General features: G+C 35.4%; 1 protein-coding gene and 1 non-coding gene across 2 annotated transcripts in view; one reads left to right on the forward strand and one right to left on the reverse strand.

The window, feature by feature from the left end:
* Window positions 1-1,752: 1,752 nt before the first annotated feature.
* Trim69 (tripartite motif containing 69) overlaps window positions 1,753-21,642 on the reverse strand; it is a 28,295-nt gene continuing 8,405 nt past the window's right edge. The window contains exons 2-7 of the mRNA XM_047539287.1: window positions 16,956-17,432; window positions 15,773-15,868; window positions 13,060-13,293; window positions 12,231-12,253; window positions 12,022-12,146; window positions 1,753-2,297 (exon numbers count right to left, since the gene is read on the reverse strand). Coding sequence (XP_047395243.1) covers window positions 1,753-2,297; window positions 12,022-12,146; window positions 12,231-12,253; window positions 13,060-13,293; window positions 15,773-15,868; window positions 16,956-17,432 — 1,500 coding nt within the window. The remainder of the gene's footprint in view (window positions 2,298-12,021; window positions 12,147-12,230; window positions 12,254-13,059; window positions 13,294-15,772; window positions 15,869-16,955; window positions 17,433-21,642) is intronic.
* LOC124978350 (U6 spliceosomal RNA) lies at window positions 15,926-16,029 on the forward strand. Its single transcript, XR_007107385.1, has one exon. It is a non-coding gene; the product is annotated as a U6 spliceosomal RNA (small nuclear RNA).

The raw sequence follows: 21,642 nt of genomic DNA on the forward strand, positions 1-21,642 counted from the left end.
GAATTCTAAGAAGTAGCACTAGACCCTCTATGTCCCCCAAACTCTGTCGTGGTACTTGAAATTCTTTACCAAGAGCCTAAAATTCTGCCATTAAAAATACTTATTCAATATGGACTATATGTTAGTTACTAGTATTGGGTCAATGTTCAATTTTCTGAATTTGATAATTTAGTACTGCGATTATGTAAGAGAATACCTGGTTCTTAGGAGATACTCGCTGGTGTATTTAGGAATAAGAATTACAGTATTTGCAATTTAATCTTAATAATTGATGAGTCTAGATGGAAAATATATGGGAATATATTATTCACATTTGCAACTTTCTTTTAAATTTGAATGTGTTTGTGTGTGTGGTGTGTGCTAGAAATTAAAACCAGGGCCTCACACATGTTAGGTAAGTGCTCTATCACTAACGTATATCCCCAACCCTAAATTTGAATTATTTTTAAAATAAAAAGATTTTTAAAATAAAACATATTATTTTAGCTCAGTGGTTTTCTGCCCTAGCTACACATTAGAATCACCTGGGAGCTTTTAGAAACTATAACTGCCTCACTGGGTGTGGTGGCACATGCCTGTAATCCCAGTGACTTGGGAGGCTACAACAGGAGGATTGCAAGTTCAAAGCCAACTTTAACAATTTAGCTAGATTCAGTCTCAGGCCGGGGATATGGCTCAGTGGTAAATCTCCCCTGGGTTCAATCAATCCACACTACCGAAAAAAAATTTTTTTAATGTATGCATGTTATATATAACAATGCTTTATAAATATTATCTATAATATTATTTTTCCCATTAGACAAATAGAACTGCCAGCTTTTGCCTTGCCCCCCAATAAAAAAAAATCTCATTATAATTTTAGAGGGATGATGATACAGGTCCTGAGAAGTCTCCCCAAAACTTTCAGCTGTAGAGGATAAAACAAATTTAAATGGGGATTTCTAAGGAAAGAAAAATAAGGACATTTCATTAAGAGTACTACTGAGATCAATGATACTAAGAACTTTAGACTTGGAAGGAACAAAGTTGAAGGATGAGTATATTGGAGACCAAGATAAAAAGTACTGGTATTAAAATTATAGGCAAGACTGATGAAAAATGATGTAGTCAAAAGCAGATGGAAATACTGAAATATATTTCAACACAGAAAAACAAATGTTTCTCATACATACATAAAACAGGAAAAGGGACTGAAAGGAAGGAAACAAATCAAATTTACTAGACTAAAAACTATGTTGAGAGAATTTAATAAAGTTTATAAACAGATCATTTCCTTCTTTTTTCTTTAAGTCTCTGGAGCAAGTTTTTAAGATTACAGAAAAATTTCTAGAAAGGAAATGAAATGAAAAATTTTTATTAAAAGATAATTGGAAGAATAAGAGGCACATTGTGAAAATTAATATACTTAGAGTCATTATGCTGGAAAATAATGATAGCATGATAGAATTTCTGGGCATATTTGAAAAGGGTTACTAAGCATCACAAACTCAAGTTGCATTTTGCTCCAGTACCAATAGCATGGTGATCACTAGAAGAGAGTGACTTTTGTATTATAGAAGATTCCAGTAAAGTAGAAGGTCATCTTGAAAGACGCTGGTAAAATCCATTTAGGACACTGAGAATGGAATTCAGTTTGTGAACCCTACTTTTCATTATTACAGAGTTCCCCATAAATTGGGAAGAGAATCCAGTGAGACTGGTTAACTATTTCAATAGTTCTTTAATATGCTCTGAATTTATACAATAGTATGACTAATTCTGTGGATGTAAGATATGCAATGGTTCTTTATTCTCTCCACCATCATTAAGACAGGGGCAAAAGTAGGGATAAAGTTTCTCTGTGAAAATGCTACTGAAGGTGTAAATATGGGTCGAGGTCTTAGCATTGTAGAAGGACACCTGCCCTCCCTCGTAATCTAGATAAATGCCCACCTTGTTGAGATTGTCACTAAGTTTCAGACTGCAAGAAGGCAAATCCAAAGCCTTTAGATCGGTTTGATTCCTTAGTCTCAAAAGCCAGAATCCTTGCTCAGGAGTTAGAGGACAGCTGCCCTTCCGAATGATGGATTCTCTTGCGACTCCAACTGTCCATTTTGTCTTCTTTGCCACTTCTACTTCCCAGTACCACTTTCCAGTTGTAAAGCCTTTTGAGCCAAGTACAGCCACACTTGAGTCAAATCTCTCTGGATCATCAGGCATTACCTGCTTAATGTCACCATGCCACACACTGGTCCTGTTTTTGGATAGCACCAGATTTGGGTGAGCTGTTTTAGGGTCCAGAGTTAATGGAGATAGGCCTAGTAAGAAAATAAAACAAAGCAGGGTATGGGGAAAAAGGGAGTGAATGCAAATTCCCATAGTAAAAGACAGTGTTTACATAGACACCAGAATTTTATTTCCCCATATCCATAAACTCCTAGGCAGGAAATTTTTTCATACTCCTTATTGTTTGGGTATCTTATTGCTATTTCTATACATTTTTATATTTAGGGTAAAAATCAAGCTTTACTCTGAAGTAATTTATGCTTTACTATAGGAAACAATACAAATAATGTAAATCTGTACTAATAAATGCAAAAACTTCAAATGTCAAGTGGGTAAAATTTTGATACAGTTGTCGTAGGAAAGCTTTGTAAGGAGAATAAGTATTTCAATTGTGATACAATGTACATGAAATGTATGTAGGACATTTTGAGTAAGCAAAGGCAGAAAAAAAGGGGGTTAAATACAGTTGCTCATGTAACAGAGAAGGTAAGAACTTATCTGTAAGTGAGAGATAGGTAAAACTGAGTTGTCAACAAGTTTAGAGGTCAATGGTGGAAAATTTATATTTGACTTAACATATAATGAAACATCTGATATCTGGAATGGTTTATGCCACTGCTACTCAGAATGTGGGCCACAATTGTGTGGTTACTAGTCTGAGACAAAGTAATACATGTATTGAGAGTGAGTTTTTAGAAACTTTCATTAGCAAGCTGACAGTAATTTTATGTCAGCTGAACCTAGTTATTACAAAATTGATCTTCTACTTTGTAATCTTTTTTAATTTCACTATTTTAAGTAGTTAATTTATATTGTATCCTATAGAAATATCACTCCATGAGAGATTGAGATTTTTAAAATGTATGAAAGGTAAAAAAGTTAATCTCATAGTAGTGTTGAATAATGGTCACTAGAGACTAGGTAGAGTAAGGCTGGATAACAAGTACCAAAGTACCATTAGAGAGGAGGAATTCATCCTACTGTTCTACAGCATGGTAGAGTAACTATAATCTACAACAATTTATTATATATTTCAAAATAACTAGAAGAGTTTGAAGGTTACTGCACAGAAATTATAAATGTCTGAGGAGAGAGAAATGCTAATTACCCTGATTTGATCATAAACATTGTATACATGTATTGAATTATCATACTGTACCTCCTACATATGTACAATTAAAATTAAATGTCAATTAAATTTTTAAAAATAATTTTTAAAAGCTAGCTTTTCATCACTGATGGCTTAACAAGCATTGGTTTAGACAAATCACAGGACAGCAGTTTTTATAAAAAAGAATTTCTAAATGAAGAGGGATTGGAAACAGACCAGTAAGAAAGTGACAAGAATTCTAGGTGTGTGACAATTGGACTTTGGCATGAAATTTGATAAAGAAAACATAATAGACATAGATATATTACGTACATATTTGTTGTTATTGGATTTGTTTGTCCTTAGAAGTGAGTCAGTTACTAAGTGCAACCCTCCCTTACCAAAAAAAACCCTGAGTCTTTTCCATTATCCCAAGGACTTCTCTCTCAGATAAGAGACTTTAAAAAGAGTTAAGAATCCTGAATTTTTTCCATACAGGCTTATTCCCCTCACACATCCACAAGCACTTTGGGTTATTAATCTTTCTAATATGAGGACTAGAATTTCTTTGGAAGTTACCAGAAAGACCTCTTACCAAACTTTAAAAATCCCCACCTGCTCATCACTAAGCCTCTGACATTTTCTGCTAGCTCAGCCTGCACTGACTCTGAAGACTGCTAGGAGTCAGCTAGTGTCCTCTTTCTTCCTCATGCTATATTCAGTCTAATAGCAAGTTCTGTCAGCTCCACCTTCAAAATATATTTTGAGCCTAAACACTTCTAACTACTTCCATAAACACACTAACCTAGAACTACTTCAATAGCTTTTTACTATTCTGGTTCCATTCTTGCCCATCTGCAACTTATGTTGCTCACAACATGAATGCCATTATATTTACCATACTCCTAGGCTTCCTGTCATACCTGAGATGAAATCCATAGTCCTTAAAAAGATGACAAAAGCCACATGATTTACTCACTTCTCCGTCTTCATCTCCACCATGTTCCCTCTCATTTACTATGATCCTACCACCCTTGCCTTTTGGCTGTTCTTGAATGTTTCAAATTCATTTCTACTTTAGGGTCTTTACACCTCCTTCCTTTGTCCCAGTATACTTTCTCCCTGCGTGGTTCACTTCACATTACTCAGCCCTCTGTTCACAAAAAGTCAATAAAACATTGATGATAATCTATCATAGGTGTTATGGTGGAGATAGGGGTGTTCCTTATAAATCTGTATAAACTTTTCTGTACATTTGGAAATGTTCACAATAAAATGTAGGGAGAAGGGGCTGGGGTTGTGGCTCAGTAGTAGAGCATTCACCTAGCATGCATGAGGCCCTGGGTTTGATCCTCACCAGCGCATAAAAATAAAAGTATTGTGTCCACCTACAACTAAAAACAAAAAATGTAGTGAGAAGGGAACCACCTTCCCAGAAATGTTTTCTCTGGCCATTCTAAAACTGGGCATTCATCTATCCATTATTGTTTGTGTGTTTATCCTGCTTTATATTTTCTCATGAAGAAGTTATTTATTGAGTGTACCCTGGTTTATTTTCTTCACAATGGTTATTACTGTGTGAAATTATTTACTTACTCATTGTCCATCTCTTTCACTAGAATTTAATCTCTGGGAAGGCAGAGACTCCATCTGTTCTACTTCTTCATTTACCTTTAAATTTTGGCACTGTTCTTAGGTGTTCAAGTAACTATTCGTCAAATGAATAAATAAACTTTGATCAAAATTCCATTTGGAACCTTGAAACCAAATGATTCTACCATGTCTTCATAGTCATCTAACATCCAGAATGTAAACCTGCCTCTGATGATTTATCTTCTCCTGTCTCTTCTCCCATTATGCAGTTCTTTGCTTCCCCTCCCTTCACTCACTTAGTACTCTTCTCCCTGCTCTCACCCAACCCTTTCTACTCTGCCTTTTGGAACCCTTTCCTTAACTAACTCTCTTATAAACTCGATTTATAGAATTCTCTCATTATCTCCTTGCTTTAACAGAAACTTGATGGTTCTTCCCCCCCCAAAAATAAGCTTCTAAAGCACTACTCATTCTCTAAATCAGGTGCCACAGATCCAGTAGCCACCATGGCCGCTTCTAGACCACTACTTTACTGTTCATCCTCATGTAAAAATCACTCTTCATTGTCTATTTTTACAACCCTCTGTTTGATGCTATTATAAACAAGCCTCCTGGAACCCCCTGACCTTTGGGTTAACTTGACTTCTCTACCCCAAATCCAACCTATTTTTCTTGTATATAGCCACCACTCTTCCACATTTAAAAGTCCTTGACTTAACTGCTAGTGACTCACTCCATTTCACATCAGCTGCCCATATCATTGATCAGATTCCATATTGTGTAGTCATTGGAATCATTTCCTTTCTAAATCTTAAACTCAGATATTCTATTATTTTATTTCTTGAGATTTCTCACTCTCATCTCTCCCTACAACCATCACTTAATTTCATGAACATCTCTAGCTCCTGCTTTCTCCTTAGCATCCTAAACTATGCTTTCTGGCATAAAATCCTCTTTTCAACAGTTCAGCTTTAGTGCCTTCATTGCCTATAACCTTAATACTTTTATCATCTTCAACTCTCCAACCCTGTATCTATCATGCCATTAAATTCACATCCCAGCTTCTGACTACTACAGGAGAAAAATCACAAAAGTATGCATACAGAAACTACTACAGATTCATTATTTTAACTCCAAGTTTGACCATCAGTACTGCCTAGAAATCCTTTATTTCCCAAATCAAATCCTCTCTGATTCTTTACAAAAGCAATTTCAAATCTTTAACTCCATCCTCGAACCTTCTATTCTGCCATTTATCCCCTCACTCCCAGGCACAGGGTTCATCTTCTGTTTCACAGAGGAAATAAAGTACATCTTAATAGAAATCCCTCGGTCTTTCTCACTCAGACTGAAAAGTCCCTTTGACAAAATTGTCTGCCTCTACCATCTTCATCTTTTCTCCTATCCCAGAGGAAACCGAGGAAAATCAATACCTCTCCCTGCCTTAACTCTCACTCAATATTCCTTATTTCCATCAATTATGTCCTTTCTTATAGCCTTGATTTCTGCCTTTCTACAAGGATACTTCCCCTCAACATGTTTTTAAAATACTCTTTGGAGCTGGGGAGGTAGCTCAGTGATAGAGTGTTTCTAAAGCATGTGAGGGCTGGGGATATAGCTCAGTTGGTAGAGTGCTTGTCTCACATGCACAAGGCCCTGGGTTCAATCCCCAGCACCACACACAAAAAAAAAATAAATAAATAAATAAATAAATAAAGCATGTGTGATACCCTGGGATCAATCCCAAGCATGCCGCTATACACACCACACACACACACATACACACACAAACTCCTTGACACTGCTATACTCACCTTCCCTTAATCAAATTTCTCATGAGTGATCTATTCAATTCACTACTATTTGTTTCCAAATCACTACTTAATACTTAATAACATAATTTCTACCCATTTCCACTCTTGAAATTGTCCATATCCAAGTCACCAATAGTTGATTGAAACATCTATTTTCTAATTACTTTCTTAATTATCTTCTTTGAATTTGACAGGAATTACCACTCACTTCTCCTTAACACTCTTTCCATAGATTCCATGTTAACTTTGTTTCCTGATTTTCCTCTTATTTCTCCTGCTAGAAATCCTCAGTCTCTTTGAGGGATTTCATTGCCCTTTATCTGTTACTGTTTTCTATAAAAATCCATTCTTGACTATATATTCTTGCTTTCCTTGTATAAAGTATATTTTACCAAGGCCTGACCACAGTTACCAGAGGGAAAATATTTCCCATTCTGTATAGAGGAAGAATATATAGACGAATAAAACATTATTAACAAAATTCTAATAAGCTGGGCATGATGACCCATGCTTGTAATCCCAGTCACTTGGTAGGCTGAGGAAGGAGAATTCCAAGTTTGAGGCCAGTCTCAGCAATTTAGTAAGTTCCTGTCTCAAAATAAAATTTAAAAGGGCGAGGCTCTGAGTTCCCTAGAAATAAATAAAGAAATAGTCATGCTTTAAATAAATCCCATTTTATTTTCTTAGATGAAAAAATAAAAATCAGTTTTCACTTTAAAAGATTGCTAAAAGTGAGGTTTGACTTCACAGGGCAAAGCATACAAGAAGAACTCACTGTGATATCAAGGCAGCTAGAATTTACTAGACAGAGTAACATAGAAGAGGGAACTGCACAGACTTTTGAACATCCCTCAAAGATACAACTGAGTACTGGTCTGCACATGCATGGGGTATATAATTCATTAGGGTCAGAGAAAGAACCTCTCAAAATCAGTAGACTGAACAATTTCTAAAGCTCACACAAGACTGAGAATGGTTTTCAATCTTGCAAGCCACAATGGGAAAATGTTATGTGAAGAGCAGACAGAGTACTTGGAGGAGAGTTACCTTAGAAAATGAGCTACATTAGCCCTAGATTAAAGGCTGTTCTCAAACCATTCTAACAAAGTTTAAATAAAGCCTTAAAAGGAACAAAATGATTTCATGTAACTTGACTGCATGCCAGAATTAAACCCAATATAACTTTAAAAACTTATATAAAATTCATAATATTTGGAATCCAAAGCATCCAGAAGAGACAAGACTTCCATTCAGCATAATTCCAAATAATTTATGTAGATGCTTCACCCTAAAGGAGGGGAAAGTCTAACTTTTCACTCCTTAAGTGTGGGCTACACATGGTGACTGCCTTCCATTGTATACAGTATAGAAAGAGGGGGAAAAAAGTAAGTTTACAGTGAAGAAATCTGGCAAACACTCACTCAGTCGTGTACAGTTATAAATCATGTTGACAGTGCGATGCTAGATATGAAGTGAGAAAAATGACACTTTTACTGTTGTTGTCTTTTTCTCAATAACTCAGAACCTGTCTGATTTTTCATGAGGAAAAGACTATCAAACAAATGCAATAGTGTGGCATCCTACAAAATATAATCCAGTACTCCTCAAAACTGTCAAAGTCAACAGAAACAAAGTCTGAGAAACCGTCACTGCCAAGAGAAGCCTAAAGAAACAAAATACCTAAGTATAATGTAGCATCTTAGATGAGAACCTAAAACAAAAATGACATTAGGTAAAAACTAAGGAAATCTAAAGGAATTGTGGATTTTAATTAGTAATAATGTATTGATTTTGGTTCATTAGTTATAAAATACATATCATTAAATGTAAGGGGTTAATAATACAGGAAAGAGGGAAGGAATATGTGAGAACTCTACTATCCTCTCAATTTTTTTCTGTAAAATTTACAAATCTAAAAGTGTTCTAAAACTAAACCCCATTAAAAAGAAAAATAATTAGTGGCCATGCAAAGCCACAGGAGAATATCACCCACAGTCAGGAGAAAAATCAAGCAATTAAAACAGGCCCAGAATTGTCAACAATGATAGAATTAGTAGACAAGGACATTAAAATGTTATAAATATCTTCTGTTTGCTTGAGAATGTAGAGGAAAGCATGAACATGGTGAGGAGAGGAAAAAGGAGGAATTAAAATACCCAAATGAAATTTCTAGCAATTACATGAAATATATATAAAATGGAAATATCCTTTTCAGTGTAAACTAATTAGACATAAGGAAGAAAGGACAAAAGAATTTGAATAGGAATAAAACCATTCAAAATGAAGTAGAAGAAGAAAAAGGCCTAAAAAATAATGAGCATTGATGACATGAGACAATCTGACAATATTAAATTTCTAATATAGGTAAAATTATAATCTCATTAGGAGAAAAGCGGTGTGGTAAAAAAATATCTGAAGAAGCTGGGCATGGTGTGCACCCATATTCCCAGCTATTTGGAAGGCTGAGCCAGGAGAATCATTTGATCCCAGGGGTTTGAGGCCAGCTGGGGCAACATAGTGAAGCCCCATTTCAAAAAAGGAGGAGGAAGAGAAAAAATAATAGTGGGCATTATTCAAATTTGATGAAAACTATAAACACATAGTTCCAAGAAGCTCAATGAACCACAAGCAGAATAAATACAAAGGAAATGACACCTTGAATAATCAAATTGGTGGAAGCAGGAAACAAAAATAAAATCATAAAAGTAGCAAAAAAAAAAAAAAGACACAGTACATACCAAAAAATGAAGATAAGAATGTCAACTAGACAAAAACAGAGTGACATCTTTAAAGTATTGAAAAATAAAATCATCAAATTCATTTCAGGGAAAATATTTTTATAAACTTACAGTAAAATAAGAACTTTTTCAGACAGAAGCTGAGGTAATTCAACTTTACAGTGCAGCATGCTTGCAGTATAAAAATTATTAATTTTTTTATGCTTGAATGTCTTCAAGCAGAAGTAAAAATGTATCAGATATAAATTTGTCTCTACACAAAGAAATGAAGAGTATCAGAAATTATAAATATGTAAACATAAAGACATTTCTTCATTTGTTTATCTTTTTAAAATATAATTGGGGCTGAAGGTATAGCCCAGTTAAAGTACTTCCCTAGCATGCCCAAAGTTCTGAGTTTGATCCCCAGTGCTACAAAAAAGAAAAAAAAAAAAAAAGTTGACTGTTCAGTTAAAAAATAATGTCAATGTAGGTGGAATCTGGAACATATAGAAAGAAAATGTATGAAAATAATAGCAGAAAGGATGAAGAATATAGAAGTAGAATGCAATGCATGTAAAAGAATGTTGTTAAATTTTTATACTATATGTGAATGTATTATTCAAAGATATAATGGAATAAGTTAAAGATGTAAAAATTCTAAAGAGATTTAAAGTATATTTAAAAACAAAGAAGTACAAATAATAAATCAATAAGGTGATGAAAAGGAAAAATAAAAGGGACTCCATCCCAAAGAAGGCAGGTCTAGAGAAGAAAAGAACAAAGATAGGTGATATGAATAAAAAACAAACATCAAGATGATAGATTCCAACCAAAATCATATTGATGACATCAAATGTAAATAGTCAAAACACTTTAATTAAAAGAGAGAGATTGTCAAATTGAATTTAAAAAGCAAATTTAACTACATGCAGCTACATAAAACATAATTAAGAATGTAAAAAAATAAGTTAAATGTAAGGATGGAAAAAGAAATAAAATAAATAAATCTAAATAAAAAACAAAAAAAGGGCTGGGGTTAAGCACCCCTGGTTAAGTGCATATATATATATATATATATATATGCACGAACATACTTAACCAAAAAGACACATGAATGACAAAGAAGTACATGAAAAGATGCTAAATAGGATTGCTCATTAGAGATATACACATTTAAAACACAAGGAAATGCTATTGTACTTCCAATAAAATAGTTAAAATGAAAAGATTGACAAGTTTTGGCAAGCATGTAGAGAAACTGGAACTGTCATCTATTGCAAGTGGTAATATGAAATGGTGCTCTCATTTTAGAAAAAAATGTTTAATAGCTTCTTATAAAATTAAACATACACCTAACACACACCCAGCAATCCCACAACAAGATATTTACCCTAAATAAATTAAAATACAAAGATTTGTAAACATATATTCACACATAGTAACCCCAAATTAGAAACTACTCAAATCTCCATCAATTAATGAATAAATAAGCAAATTGTGATGTATCCATAAAACACAATTAGAGACACATGTAAGAACAAAAGTAAATGTCAGAAAGCATTATGCTAAGTGCAAAAAATCAGATACATAAGTGATTTCACTTACATGAAAATTTTAAAAAGATACATTTTAGGTGAATAAAGCAGGTGAGTGTTGGGGTTGGTGGTGTAAGGAAGAAATTGATTGCAAAATAGCATGTGGAAACTTTTTGGGGGGTGAGAGAAATTTTATAATATTTTGATTATGGTGATATTTACATAAGTGCATATGTTTGTCAAAACTCATCAAATTGTACTCTAGGTGTAATATAAGTAGAATTGGTGAACTTTCTCCATGTTAATTTTACTGCAATAGAGTTTTTTTGTTTTTTTGTTTTTTCAATGTCAATTACCTGGAAAAAAATAACAGGGATAGATTTGTGATTTTAATGAAATCAGTAACTAAAAACAATAATAATGAAGACTCTATATTAATTCTATTAAAACATTTAAAACTTCATTTCTGTAAAGATTTTTATTTGGAACATTATTTAATGTGCTCGAAATGCCATTTGTCTACTTTTATCCTGCTCAATCCTTTGGTATCTTCAGGAAAAATAAACCTAGTGTCCTCAGACACATTTATTAAAATTATTTGCTTTCTTCTGAAGCACTGAAGATCTCTATACAATCTTCTAAAATGTTATACTCTATATTATGAACATCAAACACAAGAGGACTTTTGAAGACCGTATGTATATACAACAAATATGTAAAGAAACCTCCTCCTTTAGAGCAAAGAAACCCTGATTTAGCAAAACAGGATAAAATTTTGTCTCTTGACACATTTGATAGACCGCTCGTCTATTTACCAGTTCAAAATCATATATTTTTATATCATAGCAACAGAAGAAATCCAGTCAATACCTGCTAGCCTCCTCTTGGCTAAATTCCACCCTTCCTTCTGTCTCAGATTAAAGAACTAATTACAACCAAAGAGATTCCACAGTTGAAATGTAGATTAGGAACCCTAGGAACCAATGGTTCCTATCCACTGATACCTGGGGAAAGAGTGGACTGCATTTCCTTCCACATCATATACTGGAGAGGACCTTTGAAATGGCCTGGGTTCAGCTTTCTGGAGATAAGTTCTCTTGGGGCCAGCGCCCTCGTTCCTTGCTCCAAACTGCAAAGGATATAAATAATTTGTTCTCAGACACTCTCTAAAGACTAAAGAAAGGTAGAAAGAGTACCATAGGGAAACACTCACCTATCCAAGAGATTTGTGATGTCCTAAAAGAAGAAAAGATAAAGAGAAGTTCATCAACTTTTGAAGTTCATCACCTTTTTGAAGTTCATCACCTTCAAAAATTTCTCTGATGATTCTGACTACCACCAAAATTCTATCATCAATATAGGGATCCCCAACTCATCTCCAGCAATTTCTTTCATCCTCCAATGCTTTTTCTGATCTGCATTCCCAATTTGACCCAGGATGAACTGCCCTTTCCTTGCTCTAATTTTCTAGAATTCCCTTTTGTGGGGAAAAGAAAGGAACCAATAGCACAATAATTAAGGGATAGGGTATTTTTTGCTGATACTTCCAAATAGTGTCAGAAAAAAAAGCACAGTAGATATTCCAGTCCCAAAGACACTTTTCCTTACTCTGACTAATTAAGCTTTTGAGTACTGAGGTGATGACCCATATCATTTTACAGATATAACTGCAGGTAGCAAGGTTTGGTAAATAACTTTTTGGATAGGTCAGTTTATTGTGGCTCAGAGTCAAAGATTGAACAGAGGCTACAACATTCTTATTTTTTGAGAAATAAAGCATCAAAATTCTTTATGGAAATATCAACATGAAGTGTTATTAATTGGATTTTGTTACCTTGTTTTGGAGCATGAAAGTAAAACTTTCTGCTGAGCATAAAGCAAAAGTAGCCTCCTGCTTTTCTCCCAGAGAATCTTAAAAGCACTACAGCAGTCCATTTTGTTTTGTTTTGTTTTCCCTTGACTGTGAAAGCCACTACTACATCCTTCACAACGTCTTCCACCCTCTTAAATGTGCCCATAATCAGGTTGGTATGGAGTCTCACTTTAAGGAAATCGAAGGAGTTCCGCTGTTCCAGCCGTGTCTGAATGCTCACCAACATATCTTTAGCAAGAAGACACTGCTCCTGAAGCTGGTTCAGATTCAACTCCATCTCCTCATTCAAGGCTTTCCCCTCTTCTCGGAGGTCACTTAGAATGTCCTTTTCTTTGCTGTGCAGGAACTGATGCAGCTTTAGAAACTCCAAGGACACATGTTGCTGCAGATGTATCTTGTTTTCCTGGAAACCTCCATTATCATCACCACGGTTATTACTGAGACTAGCACTTGGGGATGGGGACCCTCGCTAACACTAGCACAACTTGGGAAATACCACTGCAGGAAAATGCACATAAATGATTGCTGAGAATCAACAGTTCAGCCCTACTAGAAGGAGCCTTTTAGGAGACTTACTCCTTTTTTTTCCCAGCTAGTTTAATAGCTCAGGATGAAATAACCAAAAGTGGTCTCTAGGTTCTTGTTGCGGTGATGGGGATGATGAATATTTGGGAATTAATCAAACATTATAGAATGAATAAGAATACCTCCTATATTGGTAAACCAATATCTACCAAGTAGTACTATTAGTCTGGGACCCATAAGAAGCCTGTAAGAACTGTCCTCATCTAGATACCAGAACTGGGGAGATGCCACTCCTGCTGCCAAGACAATATAGAAGAAACAGGATATAAGCAGTGTCTGAAGCACTGAAATTAATAACCACTACACTTGTACTTCTTTTGTTGGGTGATCTCAACATCTTCACAGATGACAACCATCTGACATATTGGTTTCTCAGTTCCTCACCCTCCTCATTTCTAATGATTTACGGCTTTATCCACTTATTCCCATAGTCACACCTAGAATTTTTTTTATCCCCAGAAATTGTACTGTCTCCAAAATAACTTTTTATACTCCAAACTCACTTACTCAGATATCCCTATTGCAACAGTTAGTGGATCTCATTGAAACTTTGTATTCATCAACACCTCCATTACTGTTCATAAACTTCTATCCTCTTGTGCCTTCTTATCCAACTTAGACTCTCTGACCTACCATTATTGCACTCTTTTTTGTGGCACTGGGAATTGAACCCAAGTGTACTCTACCATCAAGCTATGTCCCCAACCCTTTTTAATATATTTGAGACAAGTCTTAGTAAGTTGCTGAGACTGGCCGCAAACTTGGAATCCTGCCTCAACCTCCTGATTAATTGGGATTAGAGGAGCATGCCACTGCATCTGGCTATCATTATTGCACTCTTAAAATAGTTTTAACTCCCTTTCTCTTTTAGCTCATACTTTTCCAAGTTTCCCTTTTACCTTCCTCATCACCTTTTTCAGTCTTACTTATTGATTCCACTTCCTCTAACCAAGTCTAAATATTAGAATTACTTGATATTTTGTCCAAAGTTCATTTACCTTCCCATTCTACACTTCCTTTCTAGGCAACCTACTTTCCCATCCATGGCCTTAAATGCTGATATCTAATGCTGACATCTTATCCCCAACACAAACCAACTTCTGAGCTCTATATTCCTATATCCAACTGCCTATTTGATATCTCCATTCACCCTCACATCTAATCAATCACCACAGGTACTTCTGTCCCCAAATAAACATACTCAAGCTATTTGTTTCTCTGCATCTGCACCGCCTTTCTAGTCCAAGTCACTTCCATCATTCTCTGGGACCACAGCCTTCTTCTAACCATTGTCTTTGCCACTGCCCCTTTCCAATCCATTCTCCATGCAGCTCTCAGAGATGTTTCAAAATAAGATGGAACCATGTCCTGTTTAAAAGCCTTTAATGTTCTCTAATTATTCACAAGATGAAGTTCAAAATGCTTAACATTATCTACACAAGGACCTACATGATTGGGTCCATATCTGCCTCTTCAAATATCATCTTGCTTAGTATGCTCCAGCATTTTTTTTTATACCCCAGAGCTGGGGATTGAACCCAGGGCCTCACATATGCTAAGCAAGTGCTGTACTGCTGAGCTATAGCCCCAGCCCTAGGATGTTCCAGTTTTATTGTCCTTTATTCCATTTAACATAGCAACTACCTTCCCATATCAGGAATATTCCATACATTCTTTCCTCTTCCTAGAACCTTCTACTTTCAGACACTAAGTGTCAGAGAAGGCTCCCCTCATAGAATAATTAACGAAGAAACAGAATTCCCAACTTAGCCCCCTATCCAAGGGAAGAATTTGCCAAATCTCCAGTCATTAATGTCATCCTAGAACTCCTGTGAAGTTGAAAGTATAGGCAATAACTTTAGTTGGGGGACAGCCAAGAAGACCAAATCAGTTGGGAAACATGAGACATGAAAGAAATTGGCTCAGAAGTTCCTGGTTATAAACCCAGACGAAAGAAAAGGTTTTCTTTTGATATAACAATTTTCAGTGAATTTTCCTAGTAAATGCCATATTTTACCATAGATTAAAGAGACAGACCATGCAGAGCTCAACCCCACAATAATCACCTTGCTACCAAAACATCAAAAGGATCAGCATATTAGGAGAAAAGTCAATCTGCTCTGTTCATCAACTATTGGAAAACCATTCAGTTAATGTATTTCTTTCCACCCCACAGTGTCAGTTTTCCAACTTTATACCCTGGATGCCATTTGGTGTATTGATAAGTGCACCTTTGCACTTATGTAGCTGAAGTTATATATTCCAGATCTCTCATAACCCTCTACCCTGCTCCTCACCTTGTAAGCAGCAATAGCATCCTTCTGCATGGCCTTCAGAGACTGAAGCTCCTTCAGGGTTGTTTCCAGTTGACCTTGATGGATGGCAAGCTCATCCTAGGAACACCAAACAGAATTAACTTATACCAGCTTGAGAGATGAAAGGCCATAAGAGTGCTCACTTCGGCAGCACATATACTAAAATTGGAACAATACAGAGATTATCATGGCCCTTGTGCAAGGATGACACACAAATTTGTGAAGCATTCTATATTTTGGGCAGACTTTAGAAGGTTATTTCACAATTGTCTATTATAGAAAGAAAGAAAGAAAGAAAGAAAGAAAGAAAGAAAGAAAGAAAGAAAGAAAGAAAAAAAGAAAGGCCATAAGAATATTGCCAAAGCCTCACGGTGCTGAGGAAAAGCAACCTCTTGCTGCAAATCTCTTTCCATTCACCTGTATTATAGTTCCTGTCTCTTTCAAGAATTGTGGATAAAATTCCAAGTAGCAGAAAACCTTAGTTTAGCTAGTCATGGGAGTTTGAAGTAGGTAATAGAACTCTACATTTTTCATTTACACTGTTCTCACCATCTATATTTTTACTTACATTGTTAGAACACTTGTTTATTCCTTCTGCCCATCCAAAGCCAAATTATTTCCCAATTCAAGTCCTATCCTTTTATTTCACAGTACATCCCCTATTTCAACTTTCTATAATCCTTTCAGAAATTCTAAACACTTAAGAATTACAAATGTGGAACTGGGGATGGGGCTGGTGATGTGGCTTAGTGATAAAGCACTTGTCTAGCATGTGTGAGGCCCTGAGTTCAATCCCCAGCACCTCCAAAGGAAAAAAAAAAAAAAAAGAATTACAAATGTGACAAAATTTAACCTCAATAGTAGACTATCTTATATTTCTTCTGTTGTTATATTCATTTTGAAATTGATCAAATTTCAAACCTTCTATAAGAGTAGTACCTTATATATACACATTCTATACAGTATGTGACTGAGGCAGTCAGTCAGAAGTCCTCCACTGTTCCTTTCCTATAAAAGCAGTAACTTTACAGAAAGAACTTTTCAAGATATGAAAAGTTCTCATTATTATTTAAATAAAGAAATGAAGTTGGAAGAGAGCAGCAGCCCTACAAAAGATTTTTCCTAGCTTTTTCTAAGAGATTGCTCAAGGCCCAGGCTCACGCACCGTAAAGTAACGGACAGCATCAGAGATTTGTAGGAACTCCTTAGACTGCTCCGGAGACAACCGTGCATCCTTGCATTGAAAGCAGACCAATTTCCCATCTGGCTTACTGAACAGCTTCAGGTTCTCTCCATGCTCTGGGCACTGTGGATGGCCCTTGAGTAGTGGAAGCTTCTTAATCTTTTCTACCAACTTCTCCAGCACAAGGTTAAATGTACAGTTGCTATATTGACATAGCATCTTACACTCAGGACAGAATGTTTCCTTTGCTTGCAGCTTCCAAAAGTTTTGGATACAGACTTGGCAGAAGTTGTGGCCACAGCTTAGCATCAATGGATCACGGAACCAATCGTTACACAGTGGACAGTGTAGCTCCATCGTAATGTCTTGTATCACCACTTTAGAGGGTAGGTGGGTGATTGAATCATGCACTTCAACATAGTTGCCTGGATCAATGTTAGAAGAAGGTCTGGAGGATACCTTTGGAAAAGAACAGTTTAAATGAGTTTCTCTTTCTTGTTGCTCACTTCAGCACTCCAGGATGGTGGACTCCATTCCAAAAGGAGCTAAGAATTGTTACAACTAGAGTAAAAGCACCACAATCTGTCCTTTGAGAAATTATCTAACAAACTCAATGTTTTCTAACATATTTTATAGCACTGTTTAACCCATTTTGTCCCATCATCCTCAGATATGGAACACCTACGAAAACTTAAGTATAGTGTAATACACAATATAATTATATAACATATAATTTAAATATAGTAAATAATACACAATATGATCATTACAATAAGAATACAATTATAATTATTACAATAAAATAATATTAATATTATAACATGTATAAGCTCTAGATTGTGATTTCCAATGTATTTTAATGCACCTGTGTCAATTTTGTTGAAATATTTACTTGGGACTTAATTAAGTTTTAATAGAGAAACAAGGGAGAGGAAGAAAGAGTACTCAATTAAAGAAATGTGTTTCCTTATACATTCCCTTGTATTTCGTTATACATCCCTCTGTCAACTTCTATTAGTTATTCCCCTTAGTTTTGTTTTCTAGAAATCACATAGAAAGAATTGGAAGGTCAATTTGATTCCTCAGTCAATGGCATGATATCATCAATCCAGGCCCTCCCACACTTCTTTTTTAAAACACAATACATAAATATAAGTACAGAAAAATGCAAACCCATAAATGTATAGATTATTGACTTTTTGCAAAATGAACACGTCTCTGTAACCATTATATAGATTAAGAAATAGAACATTATCAGTATCACAAAAGCTCCTATATACTCTCCTATTCACCTTCTCCTCCTCACCAAGGTTAACACCTTTCCAGACTTCCAATGTTAACCATTAATTTTGCCTTGTACTTGACATAAATGCAACCACAGATTACGTACTTTTTTGTTTCTGGATTCTTTTGCTCAGCATTACATTTGTGAGATTTATTCCCATTATATATAATTTTAACTCATTCTCATTGCTGTATAGTATTCCACTGTAATGAATATGCCATAATTTACTTCTCCATTCTGTTGTTGATGAGACTTGGAGTAGTTACCAGTTTGGGGCTAATATAGAAAGTGTTGTTAATAACAATCTTGTTCATGCACTTTGATGAATATCTGTATATATTTCTCCTGAGTGTATTCCTGGGAGTAATTTATAGGATTGGCATATGTTCAGCTTAGTAAATATTGAAACTGTTATAGATAATATTCATTTTAGCTATGAATGTTACTTTACTCTCTTTGCTGATAACTGTATGTTGAGTCTATTTTCCTGTGTTTATTGTCCATTTGAATTCTGCTCTTTTTATGAAGTACCTGTTAAAGGACCTATTTTATTGTCAAGCTATCTTTTTATTTATTCACAGAAATTCTTCGCAGTTCTAGATTTGAATTCTTTCTCAAATGCATGAAATGCTGATATCTATTTCCACTCTGAGTTGCTTTTCTGCTTTGTTAATTATACCTTTTATTGAACAAAGTTCTTAATTCTCTTAAAACTTTATTTTTTAAGTGTAACACAATTACAGAAAGCAATATAAAAGATATACATAACTTATTGAACTATTAATAGAAAATATGAAAGGAGAAAGAATCTTGCTGACTAATAGCCAAGCATGATGATGTATGCCTATAATCCCAGCAACTCAGGAGGTTGAGGCAGGAGGATTGCGAGTTCAAGGCCAACCTGAGCAATTTAGAAGGCCATACACAATTTAGCAAGACCCTGTCTCAAAATAAAAAGGTCTGGGAATGTAGCTCAGTGGTAGAGGGCTCCACAAAATTAAGGAACTAGACTGATGAAGAAAAAAAGAGAATCCAATCACAAAATCTAAAATGATTTTGCTTACAAACCTTACAGAAATAAAAAAGGATTATTAGAGTTATTATGAACAGTTGTATACCAACGAGTTAAATAACGTAGATAAATGGAAAAGTTTCTGGAAACACAGCAACTACCAGGACTGACTCAATAAGAAAGAAAATCTCAACAGACTAGAAGTAAAGAGATTGGATCAGTAATTTAAAAAAAAAATCTTCCAACAACAAAAGTAGTCCAGGATCAGAATGGCTTCACTGATAAATCCTACTAAACATTTAATAATTTAATACTGATCCATTTCAGACTCTTCTAAAAAATAGGAGGGAGTACTTCCTAACTTGTTCTATGAGACTAGCATTATCCTGATACTAAAACTAGTTAATTTTCACCACAAGATGACAAACTAGTTTTCTTTTCACAAAAGTGTGAACAGATAACTCATAGAATGAGATAATTTTTTTTGTAAATCCTATACCTGATAAAGATCTAGTATCCAAAGAGTTGAAAACAGGCATTCAAACAAAAACCTCTATACAAATGTTAATATCACTGGTTATAAGAGCCACAAGTAGAAGCAATACAATGTCTATCAACTGATGAATGAACCAAAAAAAATATTAAAATGTGGCATATCCATTCAATGGATGATTATTCCATCATAAAAAGGAATGAAGTATCTCAACACCGATGAACATCGAAACCACTATGCTAAATAGAAGAAGTCAGACATAAAAGGTCGTGTGGTATGATTCCATTTATATGAAATATTCAGCATAGGTAAATCCATAGACAGAAAACTTAGTGGTTGCTTTCCACTGTGGGGAAGGTGAAATGAGGAGTGACTACTTAATGGATATAGGGTGACAAATGTGTTTTGAAACTAGATAGAGGTGATAGTTGTACAGCACTAGGAATTTACTAAATTCCACTGAATTATATACTATAAAATTATTGATTTTATGCTATATGAATGTTATCATAGTTTTAAAAAAATTGAAGCCATTTGATTTGCTGGTAAATGAATGGAGTTAGAGAATACCATGCTAAGTGAAGTAAGCCAAATCCCAAAACCAAAGGCTGATGTGCAGAAACTAATTCACAATAAGGGAGTTGGGGGATAGGGAAGAATAGAGTTACTTTATGTTAGGTAGAGGGGAGTGAAGGGAGGGAAGGTATATGGGGGAAGGAATGATAGTAGAATGAAACAGACATCATTACTTCATGTACATGTATGACTGCATGACTGATGTGATCCTGCAATATGTACAATCAGAAAAATGAGAGATTACACTCTATTTATGTATGATCTATCAAAATGTATAAATGCATTCTACTGTCATGTACAACTAATTAGAACAAATAAAATAATTTTAAAAAATTGAAGCCATTTAATTCAGAGCCAGAATGTTATTCTGAACAATATCCTGCTTTATAGAATGCTCTTATAGAGCCTTCCAGGACATGTTACTGTTTGATGACTATGCCCCAGAAATGGTTTCGATCTCAATATCTAGGGATCTGATGATGTAAGTAGACATTCAGAGATGCCAGCTCTGTTCTAGTGCCCATACTTTCTGGGGCACAGAAATGAAGAGCATCAGATCTCTGCCTGTGAGACCTTCACTACTTTTGTGTATCAGAGCAAAACATAACTAGAGGTCCCTAGTGCTCTGTGCTTTTCACTTCCCTATCCTGTCACCCTGCCCTGTACTACATAAGCTTATGTGTAGAAAACCCAGCCCACACAACCAAGCTTTGTGTACACACACACACACACACACACACACACACACACACACATCCTTGGGTCTTACCAGGTGTACATACTGGCAGTTACATGACCTAGGGGGTGGTGACTAGTACTGGGAGAAGAGCGATGGAGGCCCTAGCATCAGGCTAAAAATCTTTTGGGCAGAATATTATAAGGTCCTAGATACCTGGAATATGATCTAGAAAATCATAGAAACATAGCTGAAGGAGAACCTGAGTGGAAGCCTCAAAGCCTGTGTCCAGGGAAGGGTGGGTCACTTCCCAGTTCTCAGGGTGGTACTAGCCTCTGTCCCATCCCACTCACCCTTATCCTAACCTATCTAGGACAGGTTGAGTCTGTCTCTCTTCTGGAACCATCAGGAAGAGGATGGTCTTAAATCAAATCTGTTTTATCTCATGGACTACCCCTTTACCAGAACTGAATTCCTGAATTCCTGGCATCTCAGGGATCCTGGTTTAGCTGTATGGAAGAAATTGTATCACCACTGACTACCCAAATTCTATGATTCTAGGCTCTGCTTCTTACTAAGTTCTCTGCCACAATTCCTGGAATGACCCTTTCCATCCTAAGATTTTCA

Source organism: Sciurus carolinensis, chromosome 2, assembly GCF_902686445.1.
Source record: "Sciurus carolinensis chromosome 2, mSciCar1.2, whole genome shotgun sequence".
In the NCBI taxonomy this organism is placed as follows: domain Eukaryota; kingdom Metazoa; phylum Chordata; class Mammalia; order Rodentia; family Sciuridae; genus Sciurus; species Sciurus carolinensis.